This window comes from Euleptes europaea, chromosome 18, assembly GCF_029931775.1.
Source record: "Euleptes europaea isolate rEulEur1 chromosome 18, rEulEur1.hap1, whole genome shotgun sequence".
Lineage (NCBI taxonomy): Eukaryota > Metazoa > Chordata > Lepidosauria > Squamata > Sphaerodactylidae > Euleptes > Euleptes europaea.
In genome coordinates, this window is record NC_079329.1 from 27,355,785 (window position 1) to 27,372,463 (window position 16,679).

The following is a 16,679-nucleotide window of genomic DNA, read 5'->3' on the forward strand; positions in this document are numbered from 1 at the left end:
ATCCAAGTACCGACCCTGCTTAGCTTCTGAGATCTGATGAGATCAGGCTGTACTATGCTGCCTTCCCTCCCTTTTGGATGCCCCTTCTAGCTCCCAAATGTTCTAGAACACAAGAAGAGTCATGCTGGATCAGACATGAGTCTCCCCCAGGATTTGTAGATTGCTGTCTGGGGATCTGTATCACCCGGGTTAAGAATACCTGCCATAGTGCCGTCTTTCTTTCTGTCTAACACCATCTCTCTGTCATTATACAGGTCCGCCGCGAGGCCGTCTGGAACCGATGGACACCATCTTTGTGAAAAGTGTGAAGGAAGATGGGCCAGCTCACCGTGCTGGCCTCCGGACAGGTAAATCTTCCATTTTCTCATATCTATTTGGGTTGTCCTCTAACACTACCCGTTAAGGACACATAGAGAGCTAATCTCAGGGAGCGCTCCTAAACTGTGAAGATCCTACCTATGGTTGACCTCTAATCAGCGTTTTACTGATCTGACCATTTTTCTTGTATCTGAGTGTTTATCGGATCTGGCACAAATAAAATCAGTGTTGGGAACATAAGAAAGGCCATGCTGGATCAGACCAAGGTCCATCAAGTCCAACTGTCTGTTCACACAGTGGCCAACCAGGTGCCTCTAGGAAGCCACAAAGAAGATGATTGCAGCAGCACCCAGCCTGTGAATTACAGCATCTAACATAATCTCTGATCCTGGAGATAATAGATATGCATCATGACTAGTATCCATTTGACTAGTAGCCATGAACACCCCTTTCCTCCATGAGCATGTCCACTTCCCTCTTAAAGCCTTCCAAGTTGGCAGCCATCACCACATCCTGGGGCAGGGAATTCCACAATTTAACCATGTGTTGTGTGAAGAAATACTTCCTTTTATCTATTTTGAATCTCTCACCCTCCAGCTTCAGCAGATGACCCCGTGTTCTAGTGTGATGAGAGGGAGAAAACCTTCTCCCTTTCCACTCTTTCCATACCATACATAATTTTATAGACCTCTATCATGTCTCCCCTAAACCGTCTTCTTTCCAAGCTAAACAGCCCTAAGAGTTTTAACCGCTCCTCATAGGGCAGTAGCTCTAGTCCCCTATCATTTTGGTTGCTCTTTTCTGCACCTTCTCAAGCTCTGCAATATCCTTTTTTAGGTGTAGTGACCAGAACTGTACACAGTTTTCCAAGTGTGGTCTCACCATAGATTTGTATAAGGGCGGTATGATAGCAGCAGTTTTATCCTCTATTCCTTGTCTAATTATGGCCAGCATGGAATTTGCCTTTTTCACAGCAGCCGCACACTGGGTTGACATCTTCACTGAGCTATCCACTACCACCCCAAGATCCCTTTCTTGGTCTGTCGCTGCCAGCACAGATCCCATCAGTGTATATGTGAAGTTGGGATTTTTTGCCCCAATATGCATCACTTTACACTTGCTCACATTGAATCTCATTTGCCATTTTAATGCTCATGCTTCCAGTTTGTAGAGATCCTTTTGGAGCTCTTCACAGTCCAATTTTGTTTTAACTACCCTAAATAATTTGGTGCTATCTGTGAACTTGGCCACCTCGCTGTTCACCCCCAAATAGTGTGTATTTGAGAGCACTGGTGTGCTGTTAGTATGCGTGTGCTCTTCTAATTTCCCCTTGGTGCGGCCAGAAACTTAGACTGGCCTGTGAGGCCCCCTGTTGACCTCTAAGCTTATCTTCTGCTACTAGGCCTATATCTTGGCTTCCTGTTGTCAATAAATGCCACAGCCCCAAACCAGGGGCTGATGAAAGAAAGAAGGTTATCCTAAATTTTTCAGATTATGAATAGATTTGTGAAGATTTGCAACATCTCTATTTGAGCGAAAGATATAAAATATCTGGAAATTTTGAAGCTGTGAACAAAAAATATCCCCCTTTTTCTGGGGGTGGGGAGGTGGGAGGAAACAGAAATTTAGGGAAATCGAAATATAGGCAATGTTTATTTTCCTGTCAAAACAAAACCCGTTTTGCTGCTTTAACAACATAAAAGGTATAATTTGTAACTTAGCATATACAGGAATAACTTGGAGATTTTGCGGGTTTGGTTCCAGACCGCTGCAATAAAGCGAATATTTCACTAAAGCGAGTCACACGAATTTTTTGGTTTCCCAGTGCATATAAAAGTTATGTTTACACTATACTGTAGTATACCTTAATTAAAATTAGCAAAATGTGACACAGAGACACAAAATGAGCACATGCTGTTGGAAAAATGGCGCAAATAGACTTGCTCGATGCAGGGTTGCCACAAACCTTCAATTTGTTAAAAACGCAATATCTGCAAAGCGTGATAAAGCAAAGCACAATAAAACAGGGTATGCTGGTATAATCATTAATTGGGGTATTTATAGATTTAAAAGTATAAAGATCCCATAATTTCATAATAAAAAAATATCAAAACAAAAAAGTATAAAGATTTTCTTACTTTTCTACAAGCACAATTGCGAATGCATCCAATACCGTAGTGAGATAGAGCTGCCAACTGCAGCACCCTATCCTGTCTTACTATATTTCACGCATTCCAAAACAACAAAACAATCTGTTGGGAACTTTGAATGCTGTAATTGAGTGAATAAAAATCTTGTCTTGAAAAGTGTTTTTACTCATTCCAAAAAAGGGGGGAAATATTCCAATGTGAAAAAGGCCCTGGCGGAAGAAAACAGAAAAAGCTTCCCCCGCCTTGATTTTTTCTGGGCCTTCACATATCTGCGCTTGAGCCAGCTGTTAGTGGGGATAACTTGAATCACTAATGAGAACTTTTGCTGGTGAACCCTGTCATAATTCCTTGCACCGTCCCCCCAAATTTGTGCCAAAAAAACCAAAACACAAATCTTTAAATTTGCAGTATTTCCCAGAAGGCATACAGGTGACAGAATTCAGGTGTTCTCGGGATAGAATTTTAAAGTTTTTGCGCTGATACAATCAGTGAAAATGGATCCGCTGAGTTTTAGATTTTCTCTCTTTTTAAAAAATGCTACTTGCTCTGTGCCTTCAGTATAGGGTGGGCCATTTATTTGTTTGTTTAAATTATTTGTAAGCCCACCTTTCTCCCCAAAAGAATCAAGATCCAAGGCATGAATACTGTTTCCATAAGGAAACAGGAAATGAACCCTGAATGGCTGTGTCTCCCAGTCATTGGACAGGATACTGTTTTTTTCTGCAGGGGATCGTCTTGTGAAGGTGAATGGCGAAAGCATCATTGGGAAAACTTATTCGCAGGTCATCGGCCTCATACAAAACTGGTGAGTTCTTCTTCTGCTGTCTTGCCTCTGTGGTCCTTTCAAGAATGCCACGTTTATTGCCTAGACATCCCAGCAGTGCTAATGGTTGACTCTGGTAAGTCAGATGCCTGAGAAGTCCAGCCTCATGTCAGAACCAGATAATCTTGCCTTAAGACCACAGTCCTTAAGAACTTCAGCCTCTTTTGTTTTTAAATTTTCTTCATTACACTTGCAGACCAAAAAAAAAACCACCCTTAAGTTTTACCTGCTGGAAGAGTTCTGTCTAGCGCAGTGATGGCGAACCTTTTAGAGACCGAGTGCCCAAACTGCAACCCAAAACCCACTTATTTATCGCCAAGTGCCAATACGGCAATTTAACCTGAATACTGAGGTTTTAGTTTAGAAAAAACAACTCATACATTCACATATTTTGCGTTAAAAGAAAAAAACAATAACAGAGCTTTCAGTGATGCAAACTTTTACCTTTCAATAAAAAGTTGTTTGTATTTGGCATGCATCTCTCCAGGACTCGTCCTCTGCTCAGCCACTGGACATTATTGCTAGGGTTGCCAGGTCTCCAGCCATCACCTGGAGGTTGGCAGCCCCAGTAGAGAAAGGGAAGGGGGAGGGATGGAGAAAGGAAGGAACTGGGAAAGGAAAGAGAATGAAGGAACTGGGGAAGGAAGAAAGAGAGGAAGGAAGGAAGGAACTGGGGAAGAAAGGGAGGAAGGATGGAAGGAAGGATGGAAGGAAGAAAGAAAGTGTCCTGGGTCGGGCCTCAAGCCCCACCCAGGACTTGCTCCAGGGCGCACACCTGAAGTTCTCCCCCCCCCTTACCAGCAGCTCTGGGGAGGTGGCGAGGCAATGGCGCGGGACGGCAGAGACGTTGGGCCCCGGCGCGGCGGCATCGGGCACCTCCCAGCTGGCTGTTGGGGGCAGGGGAGGAGGGGGCAGCAAGGGCGAGAGCGCCAACACTTGCAACCCCGCCAGCCTGCGGGCGACCTTAGAGGGCGGGGAGGGAGAAGGCAGAGGCCACGCAGGCACGCCCGAGCCGGAGGACTCGAGGGTGGCTCCGGCTACCCCACAAGCTTACCGCAGGAGTCAGGGACGAGGGCGAGTGGGGGAGGGGGAGGATGGCGAGAGACGGCAGGCCTTTATCTGGCGGATGCGCGGCTGTTGAGGGGCCGCCTGGCCCTCCGCGAGCACCCTGAGAAGGAGGAGGAGGCGGCGGGCGAAAACGGCCGGGGGAGAGGCACCTGAGGAGGAGGACGATGGCGGCGGCAGCCTGGAGCTGGACTGTTGGGAGCCGCCTGAGGGGGACGAGGAGGAGGAAGGCAGCGAGGAGGAGCTGCTGCTGGAGCCTGGAGGAGGAGGCCTGGCCTCGTTGCTGCTGGCCTCCCCGCCGCCTGGCAGCTGTTGCGGGGCAAGAGGGGGGGAAGAGGAAGAAGCCAGCCGCGTGCGTGCGAGGCAGGAAGCTGACGCGCCGACGCACGCACGGTGGGGGGGAGCTCAGCTGAGAGAAGGAGGGGCACAGACGACCTGGGAGGCCTTTTAGAGCTCACCCGTGCGTGCCGGCAGAGAGGGCTACGCGTGCCGGAAGTGGCACGCGTGCCATAGGTTCGTCAACACTGGTCTAGCGGCTGCTGAGGACTGAATAGTCCCCAGAAAAAAACAAGTGCTTTTGAAATGGGTGTGTTTGAAAAGGATGTGTGTTGATCTTAGCATTTCTCTCAGCTCTGAGCTGCTTGTTTTTACCCAAAAACACGTCCAGGCAATTCGACAGTTCTTCCCTTAGATCTCATGTATTCTCCCCCCAACAATTCCGCCGATGGTTCTTTCACTGTCTGTTCTACATCTCTTGGCACACCTACCAGTGCTCTGGGTCACTCCATCCTTGAGATCCATTATACTAGCCTTGCTCCAGGTCCCCCCACGTTGGGTGCTCTTAGGGCAGAACACATTATTGAGAACCACAGGGCTTCTGCTGAAAATGACATCCTTGTGTCAAGTTCTTGACTTTTACCGCCCACATTCAAGAACATGTATCCCATCATTCTGACTTCATCAAACTTCTGTGAGTTTTCCCTCTTCTTTCTGCTCCCCGTTTCGGTCAACTTTTAGGGGTGAAAATAACTTTCTCCCCCCCCCAGTGCTTTTTCTCTGACAAGAAGGGAGGAACCACTCTGTACCAGTTTGTGCAGCCTTTTCCCCCCACCCCTGCTTGCTACAGTCCCATGTGCTTCAGAACATTTACTTCCACCCTTGTAGACTTCAGTCCTTCAGGAGTGTCGAGGCAGCCACGGAGTCAGTCGGACAACAGGTTCAGTGCACAAACACGCATGCGCATACAGGGCTCAGCTCTTGCAGTAACTCGCTTGGTGGCCTTGGGCTAGTCACTCTCTGGCAGCCTAACCTACCTCACAAGGTGGTTGTGATTGAGGATATAAAGGAGAAAGGGGAGAACAATGTTATCAGCCACTGTGGGTGTCCATTGGGGAGAAAAGCAGGGTACAAATAAATCTCATGATATGTCTGTTTCCCAGGTCAGCAGTGCTCCATTATAAATTTCAGGCTGTTTGTTGTGATTGCTTTACCCCTTCTGGGCGCCATATCCTGATTAGCCTTCAGATTACGTACGGGACGTGTGGAAGCAACCCTGACCTGAGGCAGGGGCCTAAATATAGCAAATGGGGAATGTGCAGAATGAAAGCAATCTTGCTAGGAACTATATATATACAATTCCTGGCCCCGAAGCATCAAAGACATGCGGGGAAAATTATAACCTAGCCAGAGGACCCAGGAGATGGGCTGCAAAAAGCAAGGTGAAAGTGGCTTGCTGAATAAGACCAAAGTGAAGTTTTGCATGGAGAGGTTTTCTGGCTCATGGTTCCTACTTGGCTGAGAGCCTGTGAGGGAAAGTGGAACTGGAAGCATCCCACCCGAGCACCTGGCTGTCATGAAATCCATTGTGCGCTCCTGGAATTTTGAAATATTTTTTTTCTGTCTTTGATGGAGATAAATCGCCAATGTTTTCCACTTGAGGTAAAAAAAAGAAAAGAGTGAATGTTTTTTTTAAAAAAAAATTTTGGAATCATCACTCACCTGTTTGCCGAAGTCTTCGGCTAGATCCATGCAGGTAATACTTAGAGACAGGGTGTGTTCGTGTGGTTTCTTTGATTGCTCTCAGTTACGGCAAAGAGATGTTGATCTCACCTAACCTGTTGTATTCCTTTCTTCATTCCTTCTGTCTGCAGTGAAGATGCTTTGGAACTTTCTATCATGCCCAAAGATGAGGATATTCTGCAGCTGGTGAGTCCTTTTTCAGCGATACACTCCTGCTGGGAATGCTGAGTGGGGTGGGGGCTGAATAAGTCTGGAATCCTTTTGAACTTCTAACTCAGGGCTATGTTCAAATGTATTCAACTAAACCGTCCCTTCCTTATCCCAAAGGATAACACTAGCAACGAAGGGATGCTGGTATAGTCCTACCCAAAAACGTTAAGCAATATCTTGAAGGGGAGCTCCTTTATTGTCACTTCATGATCTTTTGTGAGCTCAGAATTTGAATTTTCTGTAAATAATAATTCGCTTGGCTTGAAATGTAGTATTTTTAAGCATTCCAAGTACTTCATATATATTATGCCCATAATCATTACATCATCCCTGTAAAATAGGTCAGTATTACTGTTATTGCCATATTATATGTTGGGGATTGAGGCTGAGATGAGCACATCTTGCTTAGAATTCCCAACACTGCCTTAGAAAATGTTGGCTGATTTGGGAGGCAGTACCTGGGGATGGCGGAGTCCGAGGAGGAAGCAGCGTCGCTTTTGGGTGTTACTCTAGACTGCCTCTCCTAGTGTCCATGGTTTTCAGCATAGAGGCTACTGGAAATTCCTACAGCATCACTATTTGGAGTCCATTTTTTCCTCCCACTCCTCAGTTTCTTGGGGAACACGAAACTGAGGCAAGAGAAGTTACGTGCATTCTTTTATCACTCTTAATTTCTACAAGCTACACACTCCTCCAGCAATTGCTATTTACTAGGGAAATTTCCCCCCCTGCTCTGTGTATTAAAAAAAACAACCCACACAAATATGTGCCAAGAAAAGCTGTGCGTTCGGCAACCAGTATAAATTATGCAAATTTAAGCAAATATGCATGTGTTTGCTTATTTTGCATAGTTTATTATGCTTCTTAGTAATGGGGAGACTCCGGCCTTCCACCCCCACCCCAGCCACCCATTCCTGGAAATCTTGCTCAGCAATACCTCTGGCTTGGCCGACTGCCTGTCTTCGCATCAGGAAGGACGAGACATTTCGTTTCAAAATAAAAACCGAGATTCAGAGGATAAATGGATCCTACACCCAGTGCCACCTTCTGGAAGACGCACTGCCCTGTTTATCGCTGCTGTGGAACCTTTAATTTGCAAAGTGTCTCGTGCCCTTGATTGGGCTTGCCACTGCAACAATCCTTTGCGGTGAGTCACTGCTGTTTCCATTTCGTAGGTGAGGCAACTGAGGCTAAGTGAGAACTAACTTTCCCAAAACTTCCTGCTGAGTTTTTCTCCTCTCCCATAATACCAGAATGCGAGGTCATCTGCTGAAGCTGGAGGGTGAGAGGTTCAAAACAGATGAAGTATTTTTTCACACAACGCATAGTTAAATTGTGGAACTCCTTGCCCCGGGATGTGGTGATGGTTGCTAACTTGGAAGGCTTTAAGAGGGGAGTGGACATGTTCATGGAGGAAAGGGGTATTCATGGCTATTAATTAAAATGGATACTAGCCATGCTGCATACCTATTCTCTCCAGGATCAAAGGAGCATGCCTATTATCTTAGGTGCTTTGGAACACAGGCAGGATGGTCCTGCTGCAGTCGTCTTGTTTGTGGCTTCCTAGAGGCACCTGGTTGGCCACTGTGTGAACAGACTGCTGGACTTGATGGGCCTTGGTCTGATCCAGCAGGGTCTTTCTTATGTTCTTATGAGTCCAACGCCTCAGTATCACTTCCCTGTCTGTACAGCGGGTACAATAGCCACCCTCCTTCCAAGCGTTTTTAGGAGAGCCCAAAATGGCAAAGCACTTTAAATGCACCCTGTAAATTTTTTTTAAAGCAGGATTAGGTATAACAATACAGTACAATAACAAATATCCCTCATAGCTGCTGAACCTCCTCTCTCCAGCCACCACTGACCAAATCCAGCCTAAACTGAAAATCCTTGCAATGCTTTAGGAAGATCCTTGTGTTTCTTGGGAGGTGCAAATCTCCAGGAACTGGTATGGGGGTGGCTTCCGAGATAAATCTCTTCAAAACCTTCGTAGAAAAAATAATTAAAGCTGGTATCCCTTATGTCTGAGAGCCAGCGTGGTGTAGTGGTTAAGAGCGGTGGTTTGAAGCAGTGGACTCTAATCTGGTTAATTGGGTTTGATTCCCCTCTCCTCCACATGAAGCCAGCTGGGTGACCTTGGGCTAGTCACAGCTCTCTTAGAGCTCTCTCTGGCCCACCTACCTCACAGAGTGCCTGTTGTGGGGAGGGGAAGGGAAGGTGATTGTAAACCGCTTTGATTCTTCCTTAAGTGGTAGAGAAAGTTGGCATATAAAACCCAACTCTTCTTGTCTGTAGGCTGTCCTCATTCAAGCTTAGCACAGAGATGGAAACGTTAAAAAAGGTGTTACCACATTTATGCTGGACCATAGTGGAAAGGGGAGTCTTGAAATCAGGAATGGCTAGCATTTCTGTCCTAGGAGGAACCCTGTTCTCACAACAAGAGCCCCAAGGGTTGGATGTGTGTTTTCCTGACTCTTGCGGGCAGCCCGGCTCTAAAATAAAGTTGATTCTGTTAAGGTGCCTGTGATCTCCAGGCCCCATCTGGAGGTTGGCAAGCACATACTTGTTGAAGGCCAAGGTACCATCTGCAGTACTCCCAAATAGCAATGTAAGCTGATGTGTAAGCTATCACTCTTCTTCCTTACATCTCTGTCTGTCTGTCTCTCTCTCTGCTAAATTATCCCCAATCCTTGATTGGCTGGTAAAGTTTGAGAAAACCTTTGGTGTGTGTGAGAGAGATGGGTATGGCAGCTCGCCAGCCATAAATTGGGGGTATCCCTGATTGAAAATTATACAATTATACAAAGCCCATTTAGGGCTTTAGAAACTAACAGCCCATTCCTGAGCCTGAAGGATGAATTCTTTTGGAGCCCAGGAAAGAGCTGCGGCAATGTTTGGGCCCCCTGTTCTGGCGCCCGTGCCAGTTACACCACCCAGGGTGGCACGGATGCCCGCAGGGGCCCCGGACAGCATCTTCCTGGCGATGGCAGCGCCGCTCAGGGACTCTGGCACAGCCTCGCACCAGCATCTGGATGGCGCACTTCCGTGCATCGTCCTCCCGAGGGCGTTCCCGGGGCATTCCTGGGGCGTTCTGGCACAGGGCCATGGGAGGGGCCGCCTTTAGGTGGCCTCCAAAGCCCTTTTGGCCCAGGAACGCCCCTTTCCCTTTTCTCAAGACACGCCACCTTTTTAGGGGTGTCCCTGGTTGTAAAGGGGGTGTATCCCCATGCAGCCCTATGGAGCAGTTGCACAGGTTTTTGAGGGACGGGGTTGGCCTCAGTGAGGGTGGGGGGCTGTCACGGGCGCAGCCCTTCCCCTCAGGGACGGGCTGTCAATGTAGTCCTTTGAATGCGGCCCATTGGAAGGGCTGCAGCTGTTTTGGTGCTTGCAGAAGTGTTGATACAATCGTGCTTCCAAGCGATCCAAAGTCCCTCCAGTCCATTTTAGGAGTGGTACCGAGCGTTTCTCAGTCTGAAGCTCTGTGCGAGGGGTTTTAGCCACACATGGGATAACTCTCGGTCCAGGTGTCAGGAGCCGGTCGCCTGATGTTGCTTTTGCTTTTCCACATCTTGGATTCCAAAAGAACCTTTGTGTGGGTTTCCCCCTGTCCCGGTGCCTCATAGGGGTGTGTTGGCATTCCTGTGGTATAAAAGCCGGCTTGGCCAGCCAATGGGAGAGCCCCGGGTTGCAGAGTGACTCTTGACAGGATGCAAGGGGGAAGAAATCTCAGCTTTCTTTATCCCTCCCACATCGGGACGCCCCAACTTAAAAAAAAAAAAAAAACAGAGAGAGAGAGAGCAAAACTTAAAAGGAAAGATTGAGAAAGAGAGGAAATATTAGCCTAAGACGTCAGAAGGTCCCCAGGGGACAGCAGAATTGGACTTTTTGAGGAAGGGAGAGAGAAAGCAAGAAAGGAAGATACAGGTTTGTTGACAGTGCAGCGAAGGAGGACAAGGTAACAATTTTTACTTTATGTTCATTCCTCTGAGAATAAACATTGTGGATATCTGGGATTGGCTAGGTACTGGCTTAGATAGATGTGATTTTTTGGAAATTTTTCTTGGCATGCAAAAAAAAAAGTGTTATTTGAACCCATCAGGGTGGCATGTTACTCCTGGAACACCTGGACTGCGCCTAGATGTAGTTTTCTAGCAGTAGTAGCTGAAGTCTGGAAAGGCAGAAGGGTAAAGGCTGAGAATTTAACCAGTAATTCTGAAGCTTCTCTCAGGCAAGGGGCAAAAATGATACACGTAAAAAATATCTTTCTTTCTTTCTTTCTTTCTTTCTTTCTTTCTTTCTTTCTCTCTTTCTCTCTTTCTCTCTTTCTCTCTTTCTCTCTTTCTCTCTTTCGTTCTTTCGTTCTTTCACCTGTCTGCCTTTCTTTCTTTCTTTCTTTCTTTCTTTCGTTCTTTCGTCTGTCTGTCTGTCTGTCTGCCTTTCTTTCTTTCTTTCTTTCTTTCTTTCTTTCTTTCTTTCTTTCTTTCTTTCTTTCTTTCTTTCTTTCTTTCTTTCTTTCTTTCTTTCTCTTTTGTTCTTTCGTTTTTCGTCTGTCTGCCTTTCTTTCTTTCTTTCTTTCTTTCTTTCTTTCTTTCTTTCTTTCTTTCTTTCTTTCTTTCTTTCTTTCTTTCTTTCTTTCTTTCTTTCTTTCTTTCTTTCTTTCTTTCTTTCTTTCTTTCTTTCTGTCAACAAGGGCGTTCTGGCTGCCCCTTTAAGCTGAGGCCTTGTTTCAAATATACCTCCTTTTTTGGATCTTGGCGAGTCCCTGGACAGAAATGTGGTTTCATCTAACAGAGGCAGGATTCCAGTTTGAAGGGAGGGCCGAGCTAGGAGAAACTGAGATCATTTTGGTTTCTAGGCTGTCTTTCTGGCAGTTATTACTACCTAGCAAAGGGATTGTTGTGTTTGGGGAGGGGAACCTGTGAAAATCTGTTTCCTCCTACCCCATCCCTGTGAAATTCTGACTGGGCCTTCCTTACTAAGTCGCTACTTGTTTCTCTTTTGTGTCCACATTGCATCCTGGGACTGTATCCCAGTTAGCAATACATCAGATGTGTCAATGGGTCAGAACAAGGTTTTCCTTGAAGAGAAACATACATACACCATGAATGACGAATTTAAAATTATCCAGACTTTTGATAAGTGATGTATCAGTATCATCCCTTCTCATAAATGAGGAAGGGGCTGCAGGATCTCTTAAAGAAGACATAGAGCTCCAGTTGCTATTATTATTTTAACGGCCATCACTTATCTGCTGTCTTTTTTCTTTTTTGACGAATCTCCAGGTTTGTTTTCTAACTTTCCTTGCGGTCCAGCCCATAGTGGAACGTGGAGATTTAGGCAAAGCGAGTTTACTTTTATTTTAGAAGCATGTTTGTTTCACTCCACCAATGAAAAGAGGGGTGGGGGTGAGGATATGAAATATAATGCCCGGCTCGTATATATAGGAGAATTAAGTGGGAATGAGGTTAGAAAGCTCTGAAGTGGAGTGGACTGTACCACTTGAGAATGAGGTGGTAGAGTCCAGGTTTGAATGTTTTCTTGTGTAAAACACCTCCATGCAAACAGAAAATAAGCACAGCAGGGAGAAAGTTTCTAACCCGCCTCCCTTTGGCTAGCACTTCTGGTTTTCTGCTTGCAGGGACTGTTCAACATAGGTGACTACCCCACCACCACCACCCACAGCCAGAAGAAGACCCCAGGTCTCAGCTCCCTCATTTCCCTGCATGTATGCACTGAGACCTTAGTTTCTTGCCTTGAATTCTAAACATTCATTCTTGTGACATCAGTAGAACTTAACAGCAGTTTTCAGGTTGAAAATAAAAGTTCAGAAATGGGGAAAAAATCCAGATGAATTTCATGGAATGTTGCAGAGGGGCAGTTGCGTCAGTCTGGGGTAGAAAAATAACACAAAAATCCGGTGGCACCTTAAACAAACAACATTTATTTCAATATGCGCTTTCATGAGTCAGAGCTCACTTCTTCAGAAGAAAATCAATTTGGAGAGAAAATCAATTTGGGAATACTTCTAAATTACAGGAAGCGGGGAGGGGAGGAGCTGAGGCAAAAAAGTACTTGGTGTGAATCCCATCACCAATTGTTCAAGTGTAAATCTCGGTGTAGGAACAGAATTATTTGGGCTACACATAATGGATGATGAGAGAGGTCTTCGGTTCCAGCCTCTTTTGGGGTACAAATATGTACTTTATTTATTTACTTTATTTGTATCCCACCTTTCACCCCAATGGGGACCCAAAGCAACTGATATCATTCTCCTCTCCTCCATTTTATTCTCACAACAACCCTGTGAGGTAGGTTAGGCTGGGAATGTGTGACTGGCGCAAGGTCACCCAGCAGGCTTCCATGGCACGAGTGGGGATTCGAACCTGGATTCCCCAGATCGTGGCCTGACGCTTTAACCGCTACACCACGCTGGCTCTATATAAACAAACAAATCTCTAAATACTGATATTGGTACAGGGTTATAGTGTGATGAAATAAATGAGGAAGGGACAAATTGTGGAACTACACATTCTGTTCAAACATGGAGTTCCAAATCCTATGTTAGTCTTGTAGTCACTGCCACAGAGGATACCAGCGCTTGTGATGGGGTTCTCGAGGCTGATGTTGCCTCCGATTTCTTTCTACGGACACCTAAACTGAAAGTCAGGGGATGAAGGCCAAGAAACTGAAGAACAATAATAGCTGATACAGGAAAAAGGAGTTTGGAGTAGGAAGTAAAAACTCAGGCGTGTACAGGAGAGGATATGTGCTGTTGGTGGGAGTTTGACAATGGGGTTGAATATCATTCCCTTCCCCAAAGTAACAAGCCAAAACTTTGAGAGTGTGTAAACATGTGCTGCTAGATCAAAGACTGTTTACTGGAGGGTCACTTTGGGAAACAGGTGGGGAAATTATCAGCCAAGACCTCCACTTCTCAAAACACTATGCCCATAATTCCTGGTTTTGCAGTCACTGTTCCCTCTGTACTAAACCCCCCTTGACTCTGTGCCAACTGGGGTTCTGGGTACCACCCTACTGAGGGCCAGAATTGACACAGTATATAACACAAGGACAGGCACATATATTCCTGACATCTTTCCATGTCAGAGAACCAAAATCAGGATTACATCTCTGTGGCCATTTATGCTTGGTAATTAGCAGCACATTCCAGGCTGAATTGCCTTGCATATTTTTTTTAAGTTTTTCATGCTCAACCATCATTCAGGAAGTGACTGCGAAGCCGGCGCATACCTGCTTCACATTTCTTAAGAGCCCTTAACGAGACCTTTTGTGTTTGCTCCGCTCCCCGCCGTGAAGAATTCCCTCAAGGAAGCATGCAAAATCACTGCCACGCGTTAGCTATGCATACGGCGGTTGCTAATGGCTATGCCAATAGGAACAAAGGAGCAGGTGAGTGGGGTGTGTGGAATTTCTCCTTTTGCGTCGGGACCGTGAATAGGCATTTTAAAGGTCGCATTTTAAAAAAGAGCTTTGAGCGATAATCAAAATTGACCCTGCATAAATGGCCTGCAATTTGAAACCTGCTTTCCGGGTATATGTAAGAGTTACTGTTTGACGGTCGTCTTCCAGCCCACTCCTTACCCAGTTTTTCTCTTTCCCCGCTTCCTCAGGCTTATTCTCAAGATGCCTATTTGAAGGGCAACGAGCCATACTCCGGAGGGGCTCAAAGTATCCCCGAGCCGCCACCGATCTGCTACCCTCGCAAAACCTACCCGTTCCAGTCAAGGCCCACTGCCCGGGATGTATCAGCAGCTGAGACGTACCAAGGACAGCAGGCGGACAACAGACAGCCCTATTATACAGGGTCCTCGGGACCATCTTCTCCCTTGAACAGCACTGCAGCCCACAGAACGGCCTCCACAGCCTGGGCCGGGTCCACGCAGAACTTCGCCAGTAACCATTCCAGTCCTGCCCATCGCACGGAGGAGATCCAATATGGAATGACTCAAAAAGAGCCTGTTCCAAGACCTCTCCCAGCTTCTGGCTCCTTCTCCCATTACTCCAACAGTAGTTGCCCAGGTTCTATATCCTCCCCCTTGCCTGAGAAGTACTACGTTCCTCCCGCTCCCTCTATGCCCAATCACGCCTGCTACGGGACCCCCAAACACCTCCCCGACCACCGGCCTCACGGCGGGTTGAAGGACACTTCCCATGAGGTCCGGTCCTCCCGGGACTGCATGGGGACCGGCCTGAAATCCGTCAGTCGTCTAGAATGCCAACAGGCCTTGTCTAACTGGATCTCGAACCAAGTGCCACGACGGAGCTCCTCGGAGGAGCGCCACTGCGCCATGCCGCCTCGCTACCGGAGCGTATCGCAAGATCGGCTGGGGGATGCTCCGGCCTCCCGGGGTTGGCCTCACAGCGCTTCCCAAGACACCTTAATCCAGCCACCTGCCCACGATAGCTGGAGTTATCGAGCGAGGTCGGATAACTATCTGATGAAATATGGGCAGTCCTTGGAAGCTCTCGAGCAGGCTGCCTTGGTTTCTCCCAGGTGTATGTGGCCACCGGACAAGTTTTACCGGCACGGACAAATTAACAGAGCCCAGCCTAGCCACCCAAGTTCCTATGCTCCTTCTGTCTCTTCCAGGGATCCAGCCCCTGTACATGTCCAGAAACACCCTTCCCAACCCAATCTCCAAAGCATTGAGGACTCTGGGTATATTGGTTATAGGAGCTACAGCCCCTCGTTCCAGCGTCGGACTGGCTTGCTACATGCCCTTTCCTTCCGGGACGCTACTTTTGGTGATCTTCCCACTTTTAATATTTCTCAGAGGCAAGGGAACCACTCGACGCCCCCTTATGTCGAGAGGCCTTTGCCCACTGCCATGATCTCAAGTGCCCCAGCTCCTTGCCTGGACCCTCCAGAGATTCCTGCGGACCAAAGACCAGCCAAACTGGAGAACGACGTGAGGCCTTTTGAGAGGGCTTCTCCACCTCAGGGCGCGGAACGGTTGCAGCCTCAGCCTGAGGCTGAGGGAAGGAGGGATGAGGTGGTTCTCCGGCAAAAGCCCCCTACCGGACGCAAAGCGCCCCCTCCGGCCAGACAGATGAATTTTGTCTTCCCAGATGACATGAAGGAAACGGACATTTGTGATCCACCTCCGCCGGTGCCGGCCACTGGTAAAGAGAACAAGCGGGGGGTGGCCCCGTTAGCTACGCCAGAGGATTCGCTAGCCTCCATCCCGTTCATTGGTGAGTAGAGAAAGCAGGTTGCTGGGTTTTTTTTAGATCGAAGTGCTGGATCAATGTGAAGTTGCATCCCATTTCTGAGGTAAATGTGGAAGGTTCCTGCTTGGCCAAAAACAGTCCAAGGAACTGCAAGGGAAGTAAAGAAAGGGGTTCCCTAGGACAAGCACAGTTCCTCAGGAGAGAAATCTGTACATCTGTAAGTTGCCGCTGAGTTTCGCTTGAAGCAATTTTGAAGAATTCGTTAAGGCAAGCAAAGTTTCTCAGGTGGGCTTCACACATTCCTAGTCCACTGGTGAGTTATATCGTGCCAAGCTGTTCGCTGGATTTGCTCGCTCGGAGTAAAACCTGCTCCAATTATGGAGTGTTTATGTGCATTGGGCACGTTCAAAAGAACTCGAGAGTGGTGAATCCTCACTGGGCAAAAGAATAAGGCTAGATGACTATGGGGAAGGGGCTGCAGTGCAGTAGTGGAGCACATTCTTTGCGTGCAGAAGTCCTCAGGTTCAGTCCCCAGCATCTCCAGTTAAAGATCTCAGGTAGGAGAAGATGGGAAAGGCCCTCCTTGTCCTGAGACCCCAGAGAGTCACTGCCAACCAGGGTTGATGTTACCAAGCTTCACGGACTAGTGGTGTGGCTCAGTATAAGATTTCTTCAGATGTTCATTGCCTTAAAGTTCATTTCATGATTCTGAAATACAACTTTCCTCCTTTCCCCCAAAGCTCAAGCTAAGGGATAGCTGTGGATTGTGTGTGTGTATGTGTGTGTGTAGTGGTGGGCAAGAAATCCCATCCACAGTATAGACAAGTCCCTTAATATACTGAAGCTCAGTCTTTAAGCAGAGTGGTTTCATAGGGATTTGTAGGTATCTCTTCTTTTAACGGCTG

General features: G+C 47.1%; 1 protein-coding gene across 1 annotated transcript in view; it reads left to right on the forward strand.

Annotated features, from left to right (window-relative positions):
- ARHGAP23 (Rho GTPase activating protein 23) overlaps window positions 1–16,679 on the forward strand; it is a 140,441-nt gene that overhangs the window by 66,743 nt on the left and 57,019 nt on the right. Inside the window, exons 4-7 of the mRNA XM_056864757.1 lie at window positions 255–347; window positions 3,195–3,273; window positions 6,507–6,561; window positions 14,214–15,798. Of these exons, the coding sequence (XP_056720735.1) occupies window positions 255–347; window positions 3,195–3,273; window positions 6,507–6,561; window positions 14,214–15,798 (1,812 nt within the window). The remainder of the gene's footprint in view (window positions 1–254; window positions 348–3,194; window positions 3,274–6,506; window positions 6,562–14,213; window positions 15,799–16,679) is intronic.